Raw genomic sequence first — 19,439 nt, forward strand, 5'->3', positions numbered from 1 at the left:
AGAACATTCCTGAAAGGACAAAACTGTAGAAACAGAACAGATTAGAGGTTTCTAATAAAGCTGGATTGGCTGTGGGAGGGAAGCAAGGGTTACTCTGAAAGAGCAACTGGAAGGACCCTTGGGGTGATTGAAACATCCTGGATCTCAACTGTATCAGTATCAAGTCAAGATCATGGCTGTGACCTTGTGAGAAAGTTCTGCCAGATGTTACCCTTAGGAGAAACCCACTAAAGGTTACATCTCTCCATAGCAATTCTTACAGCTGAATGTGAATCCACCATTATCTCAAAATAAGAACTTTAAATTTTAAAATACTGAAAAACATGAAGTATAGCTACATGCAACCACATATGTGAATCTTGGAATTGTAATACTGATTGGAGGAAGCCAGACCTAAAAGAGTTTATGGGGTGCGGAGTCAAGATGGTGGACTAGGAGGACACGGAATTCACATCTCCTCACAACTAGCACCTACCAGGCACTGGTGGGGGACCACGGACACCTAAGGGGACGGGAGGTTGTTTTTTTCCTCTTTTCGATTGGAGTTCTGTTTAACCTTGTTGATTCTTTGTTGTTGATTCTTTTATATTTTTATTTTTCTAACAAATCTTTTGTTTTTCTAATTTTGTTTCATTCTTTATACTTTGTTATTGTTCTCTCCTTTTGGCTTGTTTCCCACCCACCCTTTTTTTTTTTTTTCCTTTTTTCTGTTGTGGTTTTATTTTATCTTGTTGCAGTTGTTTCAACTGTAGTTTTATTTTTCCTAATATATTTATTATTTTTCTAATTTCATTTTGTTTTTTATTCTTTGATATTGTACTGCTCCTTTTTTTCTTTTCTTTCTTCCTTCCTTTTTTTTTTTTTTTTTTTTAAACCATGCCACAAAGTTTGCGGGCTCAAGGTCGGGCTCGAGCTCCTGTGATGGGAGCTCCAAGTCCAAATAGCTGGATTAAAAGATAACTTCAGACCTCACAGTGAGGCCTCCCGGAGGTCCTCATCTCAGCAGCAAGACCCAGCTCTATCCAACTGCCTGCAAACGCCAGAAATGGACGTCTCGAGCCAAACAACCAGTAAGGAATGCAGCCCCACCCATCAAAAAAAATGAACCAACAAAAAAATATGTTACAGACTAAGGAGCAAGGTAAAAACCTACAAGATGAAATAAATGAAGACGAAATAGGCAACCTGCCTGAAAAAGAATTCAGAGTAATGATAGTAAAGATGATCCAAAATATCGGAAACAGAATTGAGAAAATACAAGAAACATGCAACAAGGATCTAGAAGAACTAAAGAGAAAACAAACAGTGATGAACAATATAATTACTGAAATTAAAAATACTCTAGGGGCTTCCTGGTGGCACAGTGGTTGAGAATTTGCCTGCTAATGCAGGGGACATGGGTTTGAGCCTTGGTCTGGGAGGATCCCACATGCCACGGAGCAACTAGGCCTGTGAGCCACAGCTACTGAGCCTGCGCGTCTGGAGCCTGTGCTCTGCAACAAGAGAGGCCGCAATAGTGAGAGGCCCGCGCACCACGATGAAGAGTGGCCCCCACTTGCCACAACTACAGAAAGCCCTCGCACAGAAACGAAGACCCAACACAGCCCAAAATATATAAATAAATAAATAAATTTTAAAATAAATAAATAAATACTCCTCTTTTAAAAATAAAAATACTCTAGAAGGAATCAATAATAGAATAACTGAGGAAGAAGAACGGATAAGTGAGCTGGAAGACAAAATGGTGGAAATAACTGCCAGGGTGCAGAATAAAGAAAAAACAATGAAAGTAATTGAGGACAGTCTCAGAGACCTCTGGGACAACATTAAATGCACCAACATTCGAAATATAGGGGTCCCAGAAGAAGAAGAGAAAAAGAAAGGGTCTGAGAAAATATTTGAAGAGACAATAGTCAAAAACTTCCCTAACCTGGGAAAAGAAATAGTCAATCAAGTCCAGGAAGCACAGAGAGTACCATACAGGATAAACCCAAAGAGAAACATGCCGGGACACATATTAATCAAACTATCAAAAATTAAATACAAAGAAAAAATATTAAAAGAGGCAAGGGAAAAGCAACAAATAATATATAAGGGAATCCCCATAAGGTTAACAGCTGATCTTTCAGCAGAAACTGCAAGCCAGAAGGGACTGGCAGGACATATTTAAAGTGATGAAAGGGAAAAACCTGCAACCAAGATTTCTCTATCCAGCAAGGATCTCATTCAGATTTGATGGAGAAATTAAAAGCTTTACAGAAAAGCAAAAGTTAAGAGAATTCAGCACCACCAAACCAGGTCTACAACAAATGCTAAAGGAACTTCTCTAGGTAGGAAACACAAGAGAAGGGAAAGACCTACAATAACAAACCCAAAACAATTAAGAAAATGGTAATAGGAACATACATATTGATAATTACCTTAAATGTAAATGGATTAAAAGCTCCAACCAAAAGACATGACTGGCTGAATGGATACAAAAACAAGACCTGTACATATGCTGTCTACAAGAGACCCACTTCAGACCTAGGGACACATACAGATTGAAAGTGAGGGGATGGAAAAAGATATTCCATGCAAATGGAAATCAAAAGAAAGCTGGAGTAGCAATTCTCACATCAGACAAAATAGACTTTAAAGACTATTGCAAGAGACAAAGAAGGACACTACATGATGATCAAGGGATCAATCCAAGAAGAAGATATAACAATTGTAAGTACTTATGCATCCAACATAGGACCACCTCAATACATAAGGCAAATGCTAATAGCCATAAAAGGGGATATTGACAGTAACACAATAATAGTAGGGGATTTTAACACCCCACTTTCACCAATGTACAGATAACCCAAAATGAAAATAAATGAGGAAACACAAGCTTTAAATGACACATTAAACAAGAAGGACTTAATTGATATTTATAGGACAGTCCATCCAAAAACAACAGAATACACTTTCTTCTCAAATGCTCACAGAACATTCTCCAGGAAAGACCATAGCTTGGGTCACAAATCAAGCCTTGGTAAATTTAAGAAAATTGAAAGGGTATCAAGTATCTTTTCCAATCACAACGCTATGAAACTAGATATTAATTACAGGAAAAAAACTGTAAAAAATACAAACACATGGAGGCTAAACAATACACTGCTTAATAACCAAGAGATCACTGAAGAAATCAAAGAGGAAATCAAAAAATACCTAGAAACAAATGACAATGAAAACACTACGATCCAAAACCTATGGGATGCAGCAAAAGCAGTTCTAAGAGGGAAGTTTATAGCAATACCATCCTACCTGAAGAAACAAGGAACATCTCAAATAAACAACCTAACCTTACACCTAAAGCAATTAGAGAAAGAAGAACTAAAAAAAAACCCAAGTGGGCAGAAGGAAAGAGTTCATAAAGATCAGATCAGAAATAAATGAAAAAGAAATGAAGGAAATAATAGCAAAGATCAATAAAACCAAAAGCTGGTTCTTTGAGAAGATAAACAAAATTGATAAAACTTTAGCCAGGCTCATCAAGAAAAAAAAGGAGAAGACTCAAATCAATAGAATTAGAAATGAAAAAGGAGAAGTAACAACTGACACTTCAGAGATACAAAGGATCATGAGAGGTTATTACAAGCAACTATATGCCAATAAAATGGACACCATGGAAGAAATGGACAAATTCTTAGAAAAACACAACTTCTGAGACTGAACCAGGAAGAAATAGAAAATATAAACAGACCAATCACAAGCACTGAAATTGAAAGTGTGATTAAAAATCTTCCAACAAACAAAAGTCCAGGACCAGATGGATTCACAGGCAAATTCTACCCAACATTTAGAGAAGAGCTAACACCTATCCTTCTCAAACTCTTTCAAAATATAGCAGAGGGAGGAACACTTCCAAAATCATTCTACGAGGCCACCATCACCCTGATACCAAAACCAGAAAAAGATGTCACAAAGAAAGAAAACTACAGGCCAATATGTCTGATGCAAAAACATAGATGCAAAAATCCTCAACAGGATATTAACAAACAGAATCCAACAACACATTAAAAGGATCATACACCGTGATCCAGTGGGGTTTATCCCAGAAATGCAAGGATTCTTCAATACAGTCAAATCAATCAATGTGATACACCATATTAACAAATTGAAGGATAAAAACCGTATGATCATCTCAATAGACGCACAAAAAGCTTTTGACAAAATTCAACACCCATTTATAATAAAAACTCTCCAGAAAGTAGGCATAGAGGGACCCTACCTCAACATAATAAAGTCCATATATGACAAACCCATAGCCAACATCATTCTCAGTGGTGAAAAACTGAAACCATTTCCTCTGAGATCAAGAACAAGACATGGTTGCCCACTCTCACCACTGTTATTAAAAATAGTTTTGGAAGTCCTAGCCATTGCAATCAGAGAAGAAAAAGAAATAAAAGGAATCCAAATTGGAAAAGAAGTAAAACTGTCACTGTTTGCAGATGACATGATACTATACATAGAGAATTCTAAAGATGCTACCAGAAAACTACTAGATCTAATCAATAAATTTGGTAGAGTAGCAGGATACAAAATTAATGCACAGAAATCTCTTGCATTCCTATACACTAATGACAAAAAATCTGAAAGAGAAATTAAGGAAACACTCCCATTTACCATTGCAACAAAAAGAATAAAATACCCAGGAATAAACCTACCTAAGGAGACAAAAGACCTGTATGCAGAAAACTATAAGACACTGATGAAAGAACTTAAAGTTGATACAAACAGATGGAGAGATATACCATATTCTTGGATTGGAAGAATCAACATTATGAAAATGACTATACTACCCAAAGGAATCTACAGATTCAATGCAATCCCTATCAAAATACCAGTGGCATTTTTCCATTGGTATGAACCAAAAATTTCACAATTTGTATAGAGACACAAAAGACCCCGAATAGCCAAAGCCATCTTGAGAAAGAAAAATGAAAGAATCAGGCTCCCTGACTTCAGACTATACTACAAAGCTACAGTAATCAAGACAGTATTGTACTGGCACAAAAACAGAAATATAGATCAATGGAACAGGATAGAAAGCCCAGAGATAAACCCACACACATATGGTCACCTTATCTTTGATAATGGAGGCAAGAGTTTACAATGGAGAAAACACAGCCTCTTCAGTAACTGGTGCTGGACGGTGCTTTGTGACCACCTAGAGGGGTGGGATAGGGAGGTGGGAGGGAGGGAGACACAGGAGGGAAGAGATATGGTGATATATGTATACGTATGGATGATACACTTTGTTATAAAGCAGAAACTAACACACCATTGAAAAGCAGTTATATTCCAATAAAGATGTTAAAAAATAATAATAAGTGGTGCTGGGAAAACTGGACAGTTACATGTAAAAGAATGAAATTAGAACACTTCCTAACACCATACACAAAAATAAACTCAAAATGGATTAAAGACCTAAATGTAAGGCCAGACACTGTAAAACTCTTAGAGGAAAACATAGAACACTCTATGACATAAATCACAGCAAGATCCTTTTTGACCCACCTCCTAGAGAAATGGAAATAAAAACAAAAATAAACAAATGGGACCTATGAATCAACTAACAAAGGATTAATCTCCAAAATATACAAGCAGCTCATGCAGCTCAATATCAAAAAAACAAGCAACCCAATCCAAAAATGGGCAGAAGACCTAAAGAGACATTTCTCCAAAGAAGATGTATAGATTGCCAACAAACACGTGAAAGGATGCTCAACATCACTAATCATTAGAGAAATGTAAATCAAAAGTACAATGAGGTAGCACCTCACACTGGTCAGAATGGCCATCATCAAAAAGTCTACAAACAATAAATGCTGGAGAGGGTGTGGAGAAAAGGGAACCCTCTTGCACTGTTGGTGGGAATGTAAATTGATGCAGCCACTATGGAGAACAGTATGGAGGTTCCTTAAAAAACTAAAAATAAGTGGAAAAAAAAACACCTAAAAATAGAACTACCATATGACCCACCAATCCCGCTACTGGGCATATACCTTGAGAAAACCATAATTCAAAAGGAGTCATGTACCACAATGTTCACTGCAGCTCTGTTTACAAGAGCCAGGACATGGAAGCAACCTAAGTGTCCATCGACAGATGAATGGGTAAAGAAGACGTGGCACATATATACAATGGAATATTACTCAGCCATAAAAAGAAATGAAGTTGAGTAATTTGTAGTGAGGTGGATGGACCTAGAGTCTGTCATACAGAGTGAAGTAAGTCAGAAAAACAAATACTGTATGCTAACATATATGGAATCTAAAAAAAAAAAAATGTTCTGATGAACCTAGGGGCAGGACAGGAATAAAGGCACAGATGCAGAGAATGGACTTGAGGACATGGGGAGCAGGAAGGGTGAGCTGGGACGAAGTGAGAGAGTGGCATGGACATATGTACACTACCAAATGTAAAATAGATAGCTAGTGGGAAGCAGCTGCATAGCACAGGGAGATCAGCTCGGTGCTTTGCAACCACCTAGAGGGGTGGGATAAGGAGGGTGGGAGGGAGATGCAAGAAGGAGGGGATATGGGGATATACATATGCATATAGCTGATTCACTTTGTTATACAGCAGAAACTAACACAACACTGTAAAACAATTATATTCAAATAAAGATGTTAAATTAAAAGAAAAGAGTTTATATTGTAAGATTCCATGTTCAAGAACAGGCAATGCGAATCCCCAGAGAAGTCAGAGTGGTGGTTACCTACAGACCGGAAAGCAGTGTGAGAGAGAATTCAGGAATGGTGAAAATATGTTCTGTATTTTCAGCTGGGTGGTAGTTATATGATTATATGTAAAAATTAAATGTAAAGTGTTAATCAACCTGATGTGGGTATACTTTATGTACATTATGCTGCAATAAAAACAATAAATGAAAGCATGAATGAAATGATAGGGAGCAAGAGTCACCTGAGAAGGCCTGGGATAGAAGATGAGACAACAAAGGAAGATAGGGGGCCAGACTGTGGAATTTTAACTTTATCCTGTGGGCAGTGGGGAGGTACTGGTGGATATTTTACTTATTTATTTATTTATTTATTTATTTATTTATTTATTTATTTATTTATTGCGGTACGCGGGCCTCTCACTGCTGTGGCCTCTCCCATTGCAGAGCACAGGCTCCAGACGCGCAGGCGCAGCGCCCATGGCTCACGGGCCCAGCTGCTCCGCAGCATGTGGGATCTTCCCGGACTGGGGCACGAACCCGTGTACCCTGCATCAGCAGGCGGACTCTCAACCACTGTGCCACCAGGGAAGCCCACTGGTGGATATTTTAGGCAGAACAGTGCAGCAATAAGCACTGCTTTAACGGACCACGTTCTGAGCACTGCCCTCCAGCTGGCACAAGGATCTGAGTGCAAAGCCTTTGGGAACCAAAGTTGGATGGTTGCCTCACTCTTTGGGCTCCAGGTTCGGGTCCTGATGCTAACAGAGAGGTGATCAGATACCAAAGAAAAGCACAGCTTGATTGCCTGTGCACTCGGCACTCTCATCCTTTGTAGCAAGCGTGCCAGGGCCCAGAAGAAGAACCAGAATGCTCAGGGCCTGTTGGGACTCAGTCCATGCAGGTTTCCGGGTGGCCACCTCACCTGCCAGTCCCTATGTTCATGAAGTAAGTGTTGCAGCTCCATGTACCGTGATTGACTTCCCACCTCCCATTCCCCTACGCCACCACCCAAAATCAGCTTCCTTAGCTAATTTCTAGAGCTCATTTTTCTTGTTTACACAAAGCTTGTTTTTACTAAATGGGGTTTTTTTTCCATTTTCTTCCAGAAAGACAAAAAACGGAAAGTGGGGAAGAAGGATAAAGACCCAACAGCTGACAGGTGAGGGGTGCACACGGGTGGGGGGCACCGCAGAAAAGAGCATAGGACATGGCCTGAGTCCTCGGCCTGGTCTGGGAAAGGCAACCCCCCCCCCCCACTGCTCTGTACACCACACCCCTTCATCCTGGAAGAGTATGGTGGGGGAAAGCAAGGAGACCTCTCTGCAGTCCTGCACGCAGGCCAGCATCCTCGACTGGGGAGATGCAGTGGAGAGGCGGGGCCTGGGAGGCAGACTCAGGCCCCATCTCTTCTAAGGCCGTGTGACTTTTTTTAAGTTTTAAAATTCATGGGGTTCTCAAGAAAGTTTTTTGAGAAAATAGCATCCTGCTACAGCTTTTGAGGGAACACTGAGACTGCAGTCCTTGAGGGCAGAGACCGTTCATATTACATGCCCGCCCCTGGGCCCGGCCCGCTGAGGCCCTTCATAAGTGCTCCTTGAAGGAAAGGGTGAGGATTTGTCTCATTGTGAAAGGGTACTTCCATTTCCTTAAGCCTCATTGGCTGAACTTTGATATTAACGAATAATTATAAATGCTCATTTTTAAGCTGAAATGGCCTTCAGTGCTTTAATATTGGAAATAAATAGGGCCTAGGTTTTCAAACATTTTCAAGGAATTTAATTTAAATCCCTAGGAAATGAACGTCAGAAATCATTTTGAACGTATACCTTTTTTCCCATGGGTTTGTTAATGGGTAACAGGTGTTGCTCCCTGTTTGGGGTGTTCCCTTGTTCACCTTTGGGTGCGCTGATAACAGTCCCAAACTCTGCTTGAAAGGAGACCCACGAGAGAGGAAGCCAGCTTGGAACCATCCACAGGAGAAGTGGGGACCGGAGCACCCCAGAGCTGGTGCACACACCCAGGGCCCTGGCAGGCAGCCTCTGGAGAGACACCCAGCCTTGGTGTGGGCTTTGGCTCTGAGGAGAAAAGGCTCCCACGGGATATTGCTAGAGGGAGGAGCTGCAGGCTTCCTCACAAAAGTTCAAGTTCAAGAGCTTTGGCTGACCGCTGCCTGGTCAGCATTCTGAGGCTCAGGCGCCCAGTTCCTGGGAAGGAGCCCATCTACCGATGCACCAACACTGACGCCTCCTCGGGGGGATGTTGTAGTCCCTTCCCTGGAGGAAGGTCCAGCCCCTGCCTACCCGCAGGGCCACTGCTGTCTTTCAGTGACTTTCACATGCCACGTTTCTCCTTTGTCCTTACCTCAGTCTTTCAGGAGGAGAAGATGCTGCTAAGTGTCTTATTGAGTGACCACCCAGAGCTAAACCCAAATCTGCCACGATGAGCTGACCACTAAGTAAAAGTTATCTATTCACGTTCTCTGCACTTAGAGAGTCGCTTAACTGAATACAATTCTGCTTTAACAACCCAGAGCACACACGTGGCTCATGGACCGTGTCTGTTAGCCCGTGAATGTGTTCTTTGCATAGGTTTCTTTACAGTCGAACTATTATAAATGAGCTACAGCAGTTCTCTAGTGAAATGAAGAAAGACCAGTAGTATTTTATTCACTTTTACACCCCAAAGTACAGAAATACCTGATCATCCTATTCCTGGAAGACTTTTCATTTTAATTTTAAAGACTCTGTGTTATTCATTAAGTGGGATTCAGTAAATGGGCTAGTTCTCTGCCAAGACACTGTGAGACAACTTACGTTTCTCTCATCCAGTTAGTATGAACCTTAAATCAGTATTTTTGTCATAGTTTATAAGGTGGTTTTATTTTATTTTTTTATTTTTTTATTTTTTTTCCCGTCACAAAACTACTCAACAGTGTGTTGACAGTCAAGGTATTCAAGCAGCATTTTATGCTCCCTGCCACTCACAGGGATTGTTATTGTTGAGTATTGTAATGGCCTCCTGAAAAATCAATTTAAAGAGATTTATCACTCTTAGCTCCCTCATCCCTTCCTGGTCACTGTACATGGCCGTGCTCAGAAAGGGACCATCTCTTCTCAGCCACCTCCTGGTTAAGGACTAGGATGATCTATTATTAGTTTACAACTTGGGATTCCTCCCTGACCATTCCTGGGCATGATGCTTTTCTGTTCACTCAAGGCAGCCCCAGGCTGGTAGGTTGGCTGCCCAGACAAAAGGGGGCCTAGGGCTTTCAAACTGGCTCAGCCATAAAAGGTAGCCATATAAGGTAGTTTTCGAGTTGAAATTTTTTATTCTGTCGCAAGAGTTTATTTCACTGGAAAGATCCAAATATAGATTTGTGTTCCCGGAGTCTTAAGATATTTGGTTTGGATTATTTTAGAGAATCTTATACAATTTTATGTTAATATTTTACCCATATGTTTATGTTAAACGAATATTCAAGTCAAAACACTGCAGTTGATACTGCCTTGGCATAGGTCAGATACTGTCATCCCAAATTCCATTACAATTAAAACTTTCTTAATTCTCAGCTGAGGGCACACTATTTTAAATATATTTGATAGAATAAAATTTCAGTCAACCAAAGACTGGAGTCATTGAATTAACATCTATCCCGATGGTATTTGGCTTGAGTCTCACTGATGTTCTTGAGCCTCTTTTAATCACACTAACTTGGATCATTGAACAATCAAAGAACAGTTTAAAAATAGTTATATTTACAATTCTTCAGTCTAAAGAAAGACTGGGGTTGAACCAAAGCATCAGGCCCCTAAAAATGAAAAGGGAAAAGACAAAACATCTCGAAGGACTCTGCTGCACCGTATTTGAGCATGATCTATCTGAATTCCAGCAAGCCAAGCCCCAGTTAATTTCATTGGGAGTTTCATTCATTAAGTGGGATACTATCTCCATTTCTTTTCCTCAAGTAGTATAAATTACCACTATGCTGGCTACATACCCAAGGCCCCCTTAGAGAAGAGGTTTTGTCATCTGTAAACACTATGGAAGAGTATAACATCCTCCTAAAAAATTATAATATTTTGTCTTTCATATTAAAATGATTTCCATTATAAGCCTTTGTTTTTTATAGATATTTCTTTTAAACTATTATGCTATGGAGTTAAAAGGAAATGTCAATTTCGTGAAGAATTGATGATTTACTACAGCTTGCAGACGCTAACTGAATATATAATTATGGCCCTGTTACGTTACTATTATTGTGTAATTTCTAATTCATATTTGTGCCATCATGAAGGCTGATGAAAGGGCAGACTGCAGGAGTCATAGCTGGTCTCAGATGCCCAAAGATAATTCTTATTAATGGGAAACATCAGGTATACCCATGGACGAGTGCAAGTATTGTTTGTTTTTAAAAAGCCTAATTTATCCCCAAATTGTAGCAATGCTTCAAAAATCAATTTATTTGCATACGTACAAATGTACTTTGAATGAGATCTGGTTAAAGTTCTCTTGAGTATGTGATGATTAACATCAGTACTGCTGATTTGATGTGTTTGCTCACAGAATAGATGGTCTGCTTTATCCCCAGGACCATCGAATCTCTGTATAAGGAACTAGTGGAAGAAGGCTTACTGATCCAGGCTCTGAAAGTCAACCTCTCTGATTACATTGGTAAAGTACACAAAGAATAATGCATGTATGTGTCACAGATGCATGTCACCCCTTGGGTTCTGAGGACCCAACAGCCGGAAGTACGTTTCATCTGTGCTTTTGTCCAACCTAAAATCTGGCCCTTAGTGGCTTGCAGTAAATGTTTGTTGGATTGAATTGATTTGAGTTCATTCTGTGCTGGGATCTAATGGGTCCAGCTCTCTCCCCTAATGTGGTAGAAGCAGGTTTCCAAACCTACTAGCAAGGCTCCTGGAGGCATTCTTTGTGGCTTAAGCTGAATTGAGGAAATGAAGAATTGTTCATGCTCTCTGGTTATCAAAGTGCCCTAGGGGGCAGCCCCTGGTACTTCCAACACAGAGTCCTCACAGGAGAAATTCCTTCCAGAATTCCATCTAGGGGCCACCACAGGAGTAGCTGGGAGGAAAAAGAGGGGACATTTGCTATCACCGTCTTCAGCTAATGTTTTTCTCTTAATTTTTGAAAAATACCATGAGGATCTGAAAACATATTTAAAGCTTAAAATTCGTCATACTCCTGCCACCCTAATGCAGATATCATTTTCACTTTCATACATCTACAATCAACTGAGGACATTTCGCCTACATAACCACGAAAAGATAATCACACTCAGAAAATTTAACATTAATGTTGTACTGTTACCACTAGGTAATATCTAGTTAATAATCAATTTTCCCGATAGTCCTAATAAATAATGTCCTTTGTAACTGTTTGTCTTTCTCAATCCCAAGTGCAGTCAGGGATCATGGATGTGACGGATCTCCGTCGTCCCCTTTCATTCCTTTAATCAGCACCAATTTACAGGCTTTTCCAGTCCTTCACAGCATTGACATTTTTAAAAAGTCTGAGCTGTTTTACAGACTCTCCTTCAGCTGAATTGGTTTGATGGTTTCCTCCTGACTTGATTCATGTTAAACATTTTTTACAGGGAAACTACAGGTAATACTGTGTCTGATTCTCAGTCTTTCACATTGAGGGCACAAAAATGACGCTTTGTCCCATCACTGGTGATGTTGGGTTTAATCACTGGTGAAGGTGCTGTTCCACAGATTTCTCCATTGTAAAGCTCCATTTTCCACTTTGTAATCAATGAATAATCTGTGGGGGATAGTTTGAGGCTCTGGAGATTCTGTTCCCAGCCATCTTAAAGGTTTAGGCATCCGCCGTGATGACTTCTGCCTGCATCAATGTTTGCTGTGGTGGTTGTAAAGTGGGAATATTCTATTTCTGCCTCCTCTTCTAGCAGGTACCATTCTTCTGGAGAGATTTCCCTCCCACCCTCCTTTTAAAATTGTTTTGGTATTAGAGTAGACAGATGGATTCTCTCTTTCTAAAACTGTATTACAACCCATTTCCGAGTTATTCGTTCCAGTGTTTACACTGCCCCAGTTTTGGCCTCTGCAGGAGCACAAAGACTGACATTTCCCTTGGATCAAAAAAGTGATCACTTTAATCCCTTTGAAATAAAGCCACATTTCCTTCTCAGGGGCTTGGAGGAGCCTTCATATTTCCTAATGGTGTAAGATTTTACCAGAATATGTACTGGAATATCTGTTGGGTTTCTATTTATTTTATGGGTTTCTTATTCAAGTACTGCAGGGTTTTCTCCTGGATTGCCTTGATTATGTTCTGTTAATTCTGTTCCTATGAAAAAATAACACTTTTAGCAGAACCCTACCTCTTTACTTACGACTGGGATCTCTAAGTGCTCTCTCTCTCCTTGTCTGGTTTCTTTCTTCGTATCATGTCTTTTTTGCTTATCACCGAATTCCTAGTTTTTAGTACAGTGCCTAACACATGGTAGTCTCAGAGAATTAATGGACATATTTCTCATCTTCTTACTAATTTCTTATCCATCTTGGACTTCCTCACTGATCTCTTTGTCAGTTTCCAGGCAGCATCTTGAAGATGCTTAAGGTCAAAGCAAATGAAATCAACCTCTTAAGAGTGACCTCAAATGTAAATGACCCAGTCTAGCAAAATCAGTCAAATTGCCGCAAGGATTGGCTCCCTTTGGTCTTTTCCACGTTTGTCTTCTTTTTCCCGGTTAAGAGCCTTAGCTTGAAAAGATGGCAGTGGATCTTCCCAGATCCCCACATAAAAATAGACAAAGCAACTAGATGGCAAAAGCAAAAGCCTGTGGACAACATTAACACAAAAACGAAATAACCAAGTTTCCCCTCCAAGCCCAAAGTGCAAGCCACTGGGGCCAAAAAACAAAAGAACCCCAAAATAGCCAGCAAGCACTCACTGGAAAGCACAGCAGACCAGGGTAGTAACTGCAGCTGGAATTGGGAGGGGTTTGCCCACTTCAACAGCAGATGCGTGAAAATGGATAGAATCAGAAAGTATGAACGGGCGAGAACAGTCCAACCTCTGGACGCTCTTGAAATTGACCCTTCCAAGACATGGCCTTATACTGAGAAGAAACTCTTGGGAGTAGAATCACAATCGAATAGGAACAACAGAGATGAGGGAGAGAAAAGGTCCAGAATAAATTGGGGGAGGGGAACAGAACAAGGACATCTCAAAAAGCAAGCCACCATACTAATAACATACATGAAAACAACAGAAGAGGGGACTCTATGAAATTTAAAAAGCTACCCTGACCCAAACTATCTTCTAAACATTTAGGACTATTAACTCATATGAATTTAAGCAATGGAAAATTTCAAGGTCAAAGCCCATGCCAGATGTCTATTAAAAAAGAAAGAATAAGGAGCAAAGTGTCATCACAAAAAGACGTGCCCACAAAGCAGACATAACTGGAATGTCCTCTTTCAAACCAAGCTAATATACATTAAGAAAATTATAGAAGATATGTAAGAATACATAAAATGGAATTAGAAAAGTGCAGAAATGAGTTACACAAAATTCCAGGAATATTTTGGGTTTTTATTTTGTTCTTTTTGGGTTTTGTTTTGTTTTTTTTCTTTTCTGTGGTACGCGGGCCTCTCACTGTTGTGGCCTCTCCCGTTGCGGAGCACAGGCTCCGGACGCGCAGGCTCAGCGGCCATGGCTCACGGGCCCAGCCGCTCCACGACATGTGGGATCTTCCCGGACCGGGGCATGAACCTGTGTCCCCTGCATCGGCAGGCGGACTGTCAACCACTGCGCCACCAGGGAAGCCCCAAGAATATTTTAAATAAAGGAGAAAAATCGTTCTAGGACAAAACTAAATTACAGTGAATACAAGAATGAATAAAGTCCACAAACCATGCTTTAAGAGAAATGAAATGTGAAAGACAGAAATTTTTTTAAAATAAAACTAGAAATGAAGAACAAGATTAAAAGGTTTCCAAAGAAAGTAACAAGTACTAAAGATAGGCAAAGAAAATTCACATAGGCAGGCAAACATAATACACATCTCTGAAGAAGAAAACCAAAGCCAAGGAACAGAACAAATTCTAAGAATTTTTATTCATGAAAAATTTCCTAAAACAGAAATGCAAACCACATAATGAATGATCACACTTTGTATATGAGAATATCAACTCCAATTGGCCAACACCAAGATGTATTCTAATAAAAGTACCAGAGCTTAAAGTAAAGGGGAAAAAGAAACCTTGGGGCATTACCCCTTCTCCTTTTCCAGCCGGCCCAGAGCTGGACAAGCAGGGCAGGGTGGGTGTTGGCTAAGCCTCAGCAGCTCCCCATGCAGGCAGGGACGTAGCACAGACCCTCAGACTCAGAACGTGGCCGCATGGTTTGGACATTCCCCACAGCCCAGGAACCCTGTATTCGCAGCAGTGCCGGGACACGAGTTGTTTGGGGGGCTTCCACTCTTTTCTAAACACCACTCAAATCCAAATACGCAATAGAATCACAGCAGTTAGGGCTGAAAGAGACTTGGAAGGCAGGAAACTCAAGTGCGTAATGTCTGGTTCCCCCAGGGCCCAGCTCCCAACCCCCCCACCCCCAGTTCCTTGCTCTGTCCCTGCGCACCTGCCCAGCTCTGAGCGCTGACCCTGTGCCCAGGAACGAGCTCCCGCCACAAGCTTGGGTATGCAAGAAATAGCACATTTCCTTATTCTTTAAATCACCATAACTTAGCATCACGAGGGCTAAACTGCCAAGGTTATTCAAATTCGATCCTTCTTACAAGCCTCCACCCCTGCCCCCAGGTACCATCAAGGTCCCTGATTCCCAAATGGTGCCTGGATGCTGGGGAGAGATTCCGGGCACTGGCGTCCTCCAAGACCCCCTGGTGCCTGCAGGGGCCACTCATGCCTGCCTGGGGCCCTCTCTCAGTGAGGGACTCTCTCCCCTGCTCCCTCGTCCTCCGTGCCACTAGGACACAGGGCTGATGCCCACTGACCAGAGACCCACTGACCAGCTGTCCCGCCCAGGCTGGGAATGTCTTCTCCCTCCTGCTTCTGAAGCTCGCACCCTCTGGGTTGCCGGTCCCTTCTGTAATCTTTCTGTGCCTCAGTTTCCACAATTATGAGGATGATAACAGCAACCGCCTCACTAAATTGCTGTGACGGTTTAATGAGTGCGGAAATGGAACACTTGAGGGCGCGCTGGCACAGAGCTAGCTGGCTGCCTCCCTGTGTCGCCGCGGTGGTGATCTCACCTATCTTCCGCGGGCTCAGGGTTTGCCAAGAGGGCTTGTGACTTCCTGGTGCCTCCGTGCCCCTCCCTCCCTGTGCACGTCGCAGAAGCACGAGGCACCTGGGTCAGCCACTGCTCGAGGGGAAAATGCAGAGGGAACAAACACAGCCAATACCCCCATAAATTACCTGGCTCTGCCTGTGGTTCTGGAGCTGCTGCGTTCGGTGGGAACATTGACACCCAGGCCAGGGCTGGTGTTTCTTGCTTTCTCCTTGGCATCCAGGGCCTGTCCTAAGAACAAGAAGATTCAAAGGGTTCCTTAAAATCCCAGCTTACAAGACTTGACTTAGACATTACATGTGGAAAACACCTGAAGCTTCGGAATACCTGGGCCCCGGGGTGCATAACCTTGGCAGAGCTGTTGCAACAAAAGGTTAACCTGAGAAGTCTCTCTGTCGACCTCATTCTGGAAGCTGGTAGCCTGCATCCAACGTAAATTTTTATTGTATAAACAATGCAGGAATCTGGATCGTGACCACGTAGCGTGTGTCACCGTGCTCGTCATCATCAGAAGAGGCTCTGTGCAGCCCTGGCAGTGCCCGGGGCAGAGCTGGCGTGTCCTGGTGCAGGTGGGAAGCCCCAAGTCCCACGAGGATTGTCTGCTGACTTGAGGCCTCCTGTGTTCTCTCGCTCCTTTTCTTCGAGTAACTTTTTTAAGAGGCTATTATTTTTTATCAATTGTCTGTTCTTTATTCTCTTTTCAATGCTCTGTGGGATAGAATGGAAACGTTAGAAGCTGATTTCACCTTGCTTTCTCAAATATTTTTTATTTCTCCTTATTTTTTAAGTGTGCTCATATGTTCCTATTCTCTACAATTAGTTCCTCCTTCTGTGTTCATTTGCTAGGACTGCTCTAACAAGTCCCACAGTAAGGCAGCTTAAACAGCAGAAAATTACTCTCTCCCAGTTCTGGAGGCCGGAAGTCCAACACCACGGTGTCAGCAGTGTTGGTTGGTTCCTCCTGGAGGCTCTGAGAAGGAATCTGTTGGCTGTAGCCTAAGAGCCCCTTCAAGCCCCCACCTCTGTCCTGCTCCATGGACTTGTCAGTCCTCCCCTGCCAGGATGCTGAGCTGCCCTGGGGCTCACATGGCCTAAACTGACCTCATCCCTCGTCTTGTCCCCTGGTGGTTTGCTGGCGGTCGTTGTCGATCCTTGGCTTCTGCTGTATCACCCCATCTCTGCCTTCAGACCTGACGTGACCTCCTCCCTGTGTGTGTGTCTGTGTCCGAACTGCCCCTTTTTATAAAGGACACCAGTGATATCGGATTAGGACCCACCCTAATAACCTCAGCTTCATTAACTACATCTGCAGTGATCCTATTTCCAAATAAGGTCACATTCTGAGATACTGGAGGTTAGGTTTTGACATACGGATTTTTAAGGGGACACAATCCTACCCATAGCACAGTCCTGTTTCTTTTCCCGCTGTTGTCCTAGGTTTCCTTGCCCTTTTTCATGCTTTCTATCTCTAACACCTCTTCATCTGTTTCCTTCTTCCCTCGCTCGTGGAAGACCTGGTGTCTGTGCAGGGAACCCTGAAGTCTCTAAATTCTGAATGAGTCCGTGGGAGGGGCTTATGGCTTCCGTGCTGGGCAATAGCAAAACGTAGTAACACACTTTCAGAATGAGTCTCCTCACTTGGCAAAGGGTCGTTCCTTCTATCAGAACCAACAGCCAACAGTTCAACTTCCTTTGTCTAAGTAGGGTCTAGAAAATATGGCGCATCTGGGTATTAACTTGGATTTACTTAAGCAGGAAAATGGGGTCACTTTTATGCCCCCCCCAATGTCATGTTTACAGCAATAAGTGCTGGATTTAACGGTGGCTGCAGGATCCCTTCCTGCTCTAGTGAAGGCGAAATGAACCGCTCTTCTATTTATTACCTGCTCATTAAAAAGCGTGCAGATCGAAAGCCATAATAGATGCTTTCATTATCACTCATTTCCCTCACCAAGACCATTGCCCTTGCCAAGGACTTTTTTTCATGCGGAGGCTTTGGAAGGCTGTGGCCCACAACAAAACAGCAATCATTATCTGGATTTTAACTCTCATTTTCTTAGCATTTGAAAATGCTTTAAAGCCCTTGATATTTTCAGGATTTCGTAGGCGCCTACATGTATTTCTTCAGTGTTTTCATACACGCATAAAGGCATTTGTTGTACATATATAACATTGAAAGCTCTGCAAGATCCATACATGTTATGAAAAGAAAAAGTCAGGAAAAAACAACATCAAGAGATTGTGATTCGTTTATCGAATATTTTTCCTTCAGATTCAGGTACAAATCAAGAGAGAATCATATGAGCATGTAAAAGTCCATCCTCATGACAAGTGAAGGCAGCAAAACTAATTTTCGTGGTGACCTTATCTAAATTAGTTAGAAAATAACACTTCAGATTTATGACTAGTTACAATGAAGCTCTTTAATGCCTTCTAATTAAACCTGTAAAGATTTATTTCGATATTATTCCTTTGGTAATCCTTTAAAAACGATAAAAATGTTAATGAATATTAACCCTCAAATGGAGATGTTTCTATTTACCCTAAATTAAGACTCAGATCCTACCTTTCAAATGATTGCATTTCAGGATCACATTTACACGGCTTCAATACAAATTTCACATCCATCTTAAGTAAGTTATTTTTAAAGTTTGTGCAAACGTTAGACATAATCTCTTGGAATAGAAATTAAACCAAACATACTTTGTACGTTCTTCATTTTAGAACTTTGCTCTTCACATATTCAACATTCAGAGGTTATTTTTTAAAATACTGGGAGGTTAGTATCATACTCGACATAATTCTCAGTTATTGTAGCGAGTATAGAAATGTTCTTGTGGCTGGACAGTTTTTCTTCAAGCCTTTATCTGAGAAGTTCTTTATAATGACTCTCCATAATATGATTATATTTGCTCAGAAATGTTAAACTTGTATCCTGTGTTAATTCTGCAAGTGTCCAAATTATGCAACTCAGAGTAGCGTGGTTTCCCATTCATTTGTCCTCTATTTTTTTTCTCCCCAGGTGACTACAGCTACCTGGGGAGTACTCTTCGCCAGATGTCCGTAGAACCCATGCCTTCCCTCCTGGATGTCCGACAGCTCATCACCCTGTACGGGATCCTGCCGCTAGGTAAGAACTCCACTTGCCCTGTTGTGCCTTTGCTAGAAGCAGGCGTGTCTGCTCGCGTGTTCCAGGTCGTCATCAGTGTGCATTGCAGCTTACCTCTTCTACTGAGAATTGTGAGTGAGGGTCGTTCTGCTGGGCTAGAGCATCCTGGAGCACAGAAAGGTACCGCCCAGGAAGCATATCTGTAGCACCTTTGAATGTCTGGTTAGCATTCTGAAGGTCCTGGAAGCTGTCATCTGGAGAGATGATAACCGAGGCAAGCACCTGCGATTCAAAGTGACCAAATTA

The 19,439-nt window shown here is 41.7% G+C and overlaps 1 protein-coding gene across 1 annotated transcript in view; it reads left to right on the top strand.

Annotated features, from left to right (window-relative positions):
• DRC11 (dynein regulatory complex subunit 11) overlaps positions 1 to 19,439 on the top strand; it is a 169,403-nt gene that overhangs the window by 105,102 nt on the left and 44,862 nt on the right. Inside the window, exons 12-14 of the mRNA XM_022568051.3 lie at positions 7,828 to 7,880; positions 11,310 to 11,392; positions 19,047 to 19,154. Of these exons, the coding sequence (XP_022423759.1) occupies positions 7,828 to 7,880; positions 11,310 to 11,392; positions 19,047 to 19,154 (244 nt within the window). The remainder of the gene's footprint in view (positions 1 to 7,827; positions 7,881 to 11,309; positions 11,393 to 19,046; positions 19,155 to 19,439) is intronic.

The sequence above is a fragment of the Delphinapterus leucas genome, chromosome 8 (genome assembly GCF_059928025.1).
Source record: "Delphinapterus leucas isolate spDelLeu-1000000601 "Yukka" chromosome 8, BTC_Dleu_Yukka2, whole genome shotgun sequence".
NCBI classification, from domain to species: domain Eukaryota; kingdom Metazoa; phylum Chordata; class Mammalia; order Artiodactyla; family Monodontidae; genus Delphinapterus; species Delphinapterus leucas.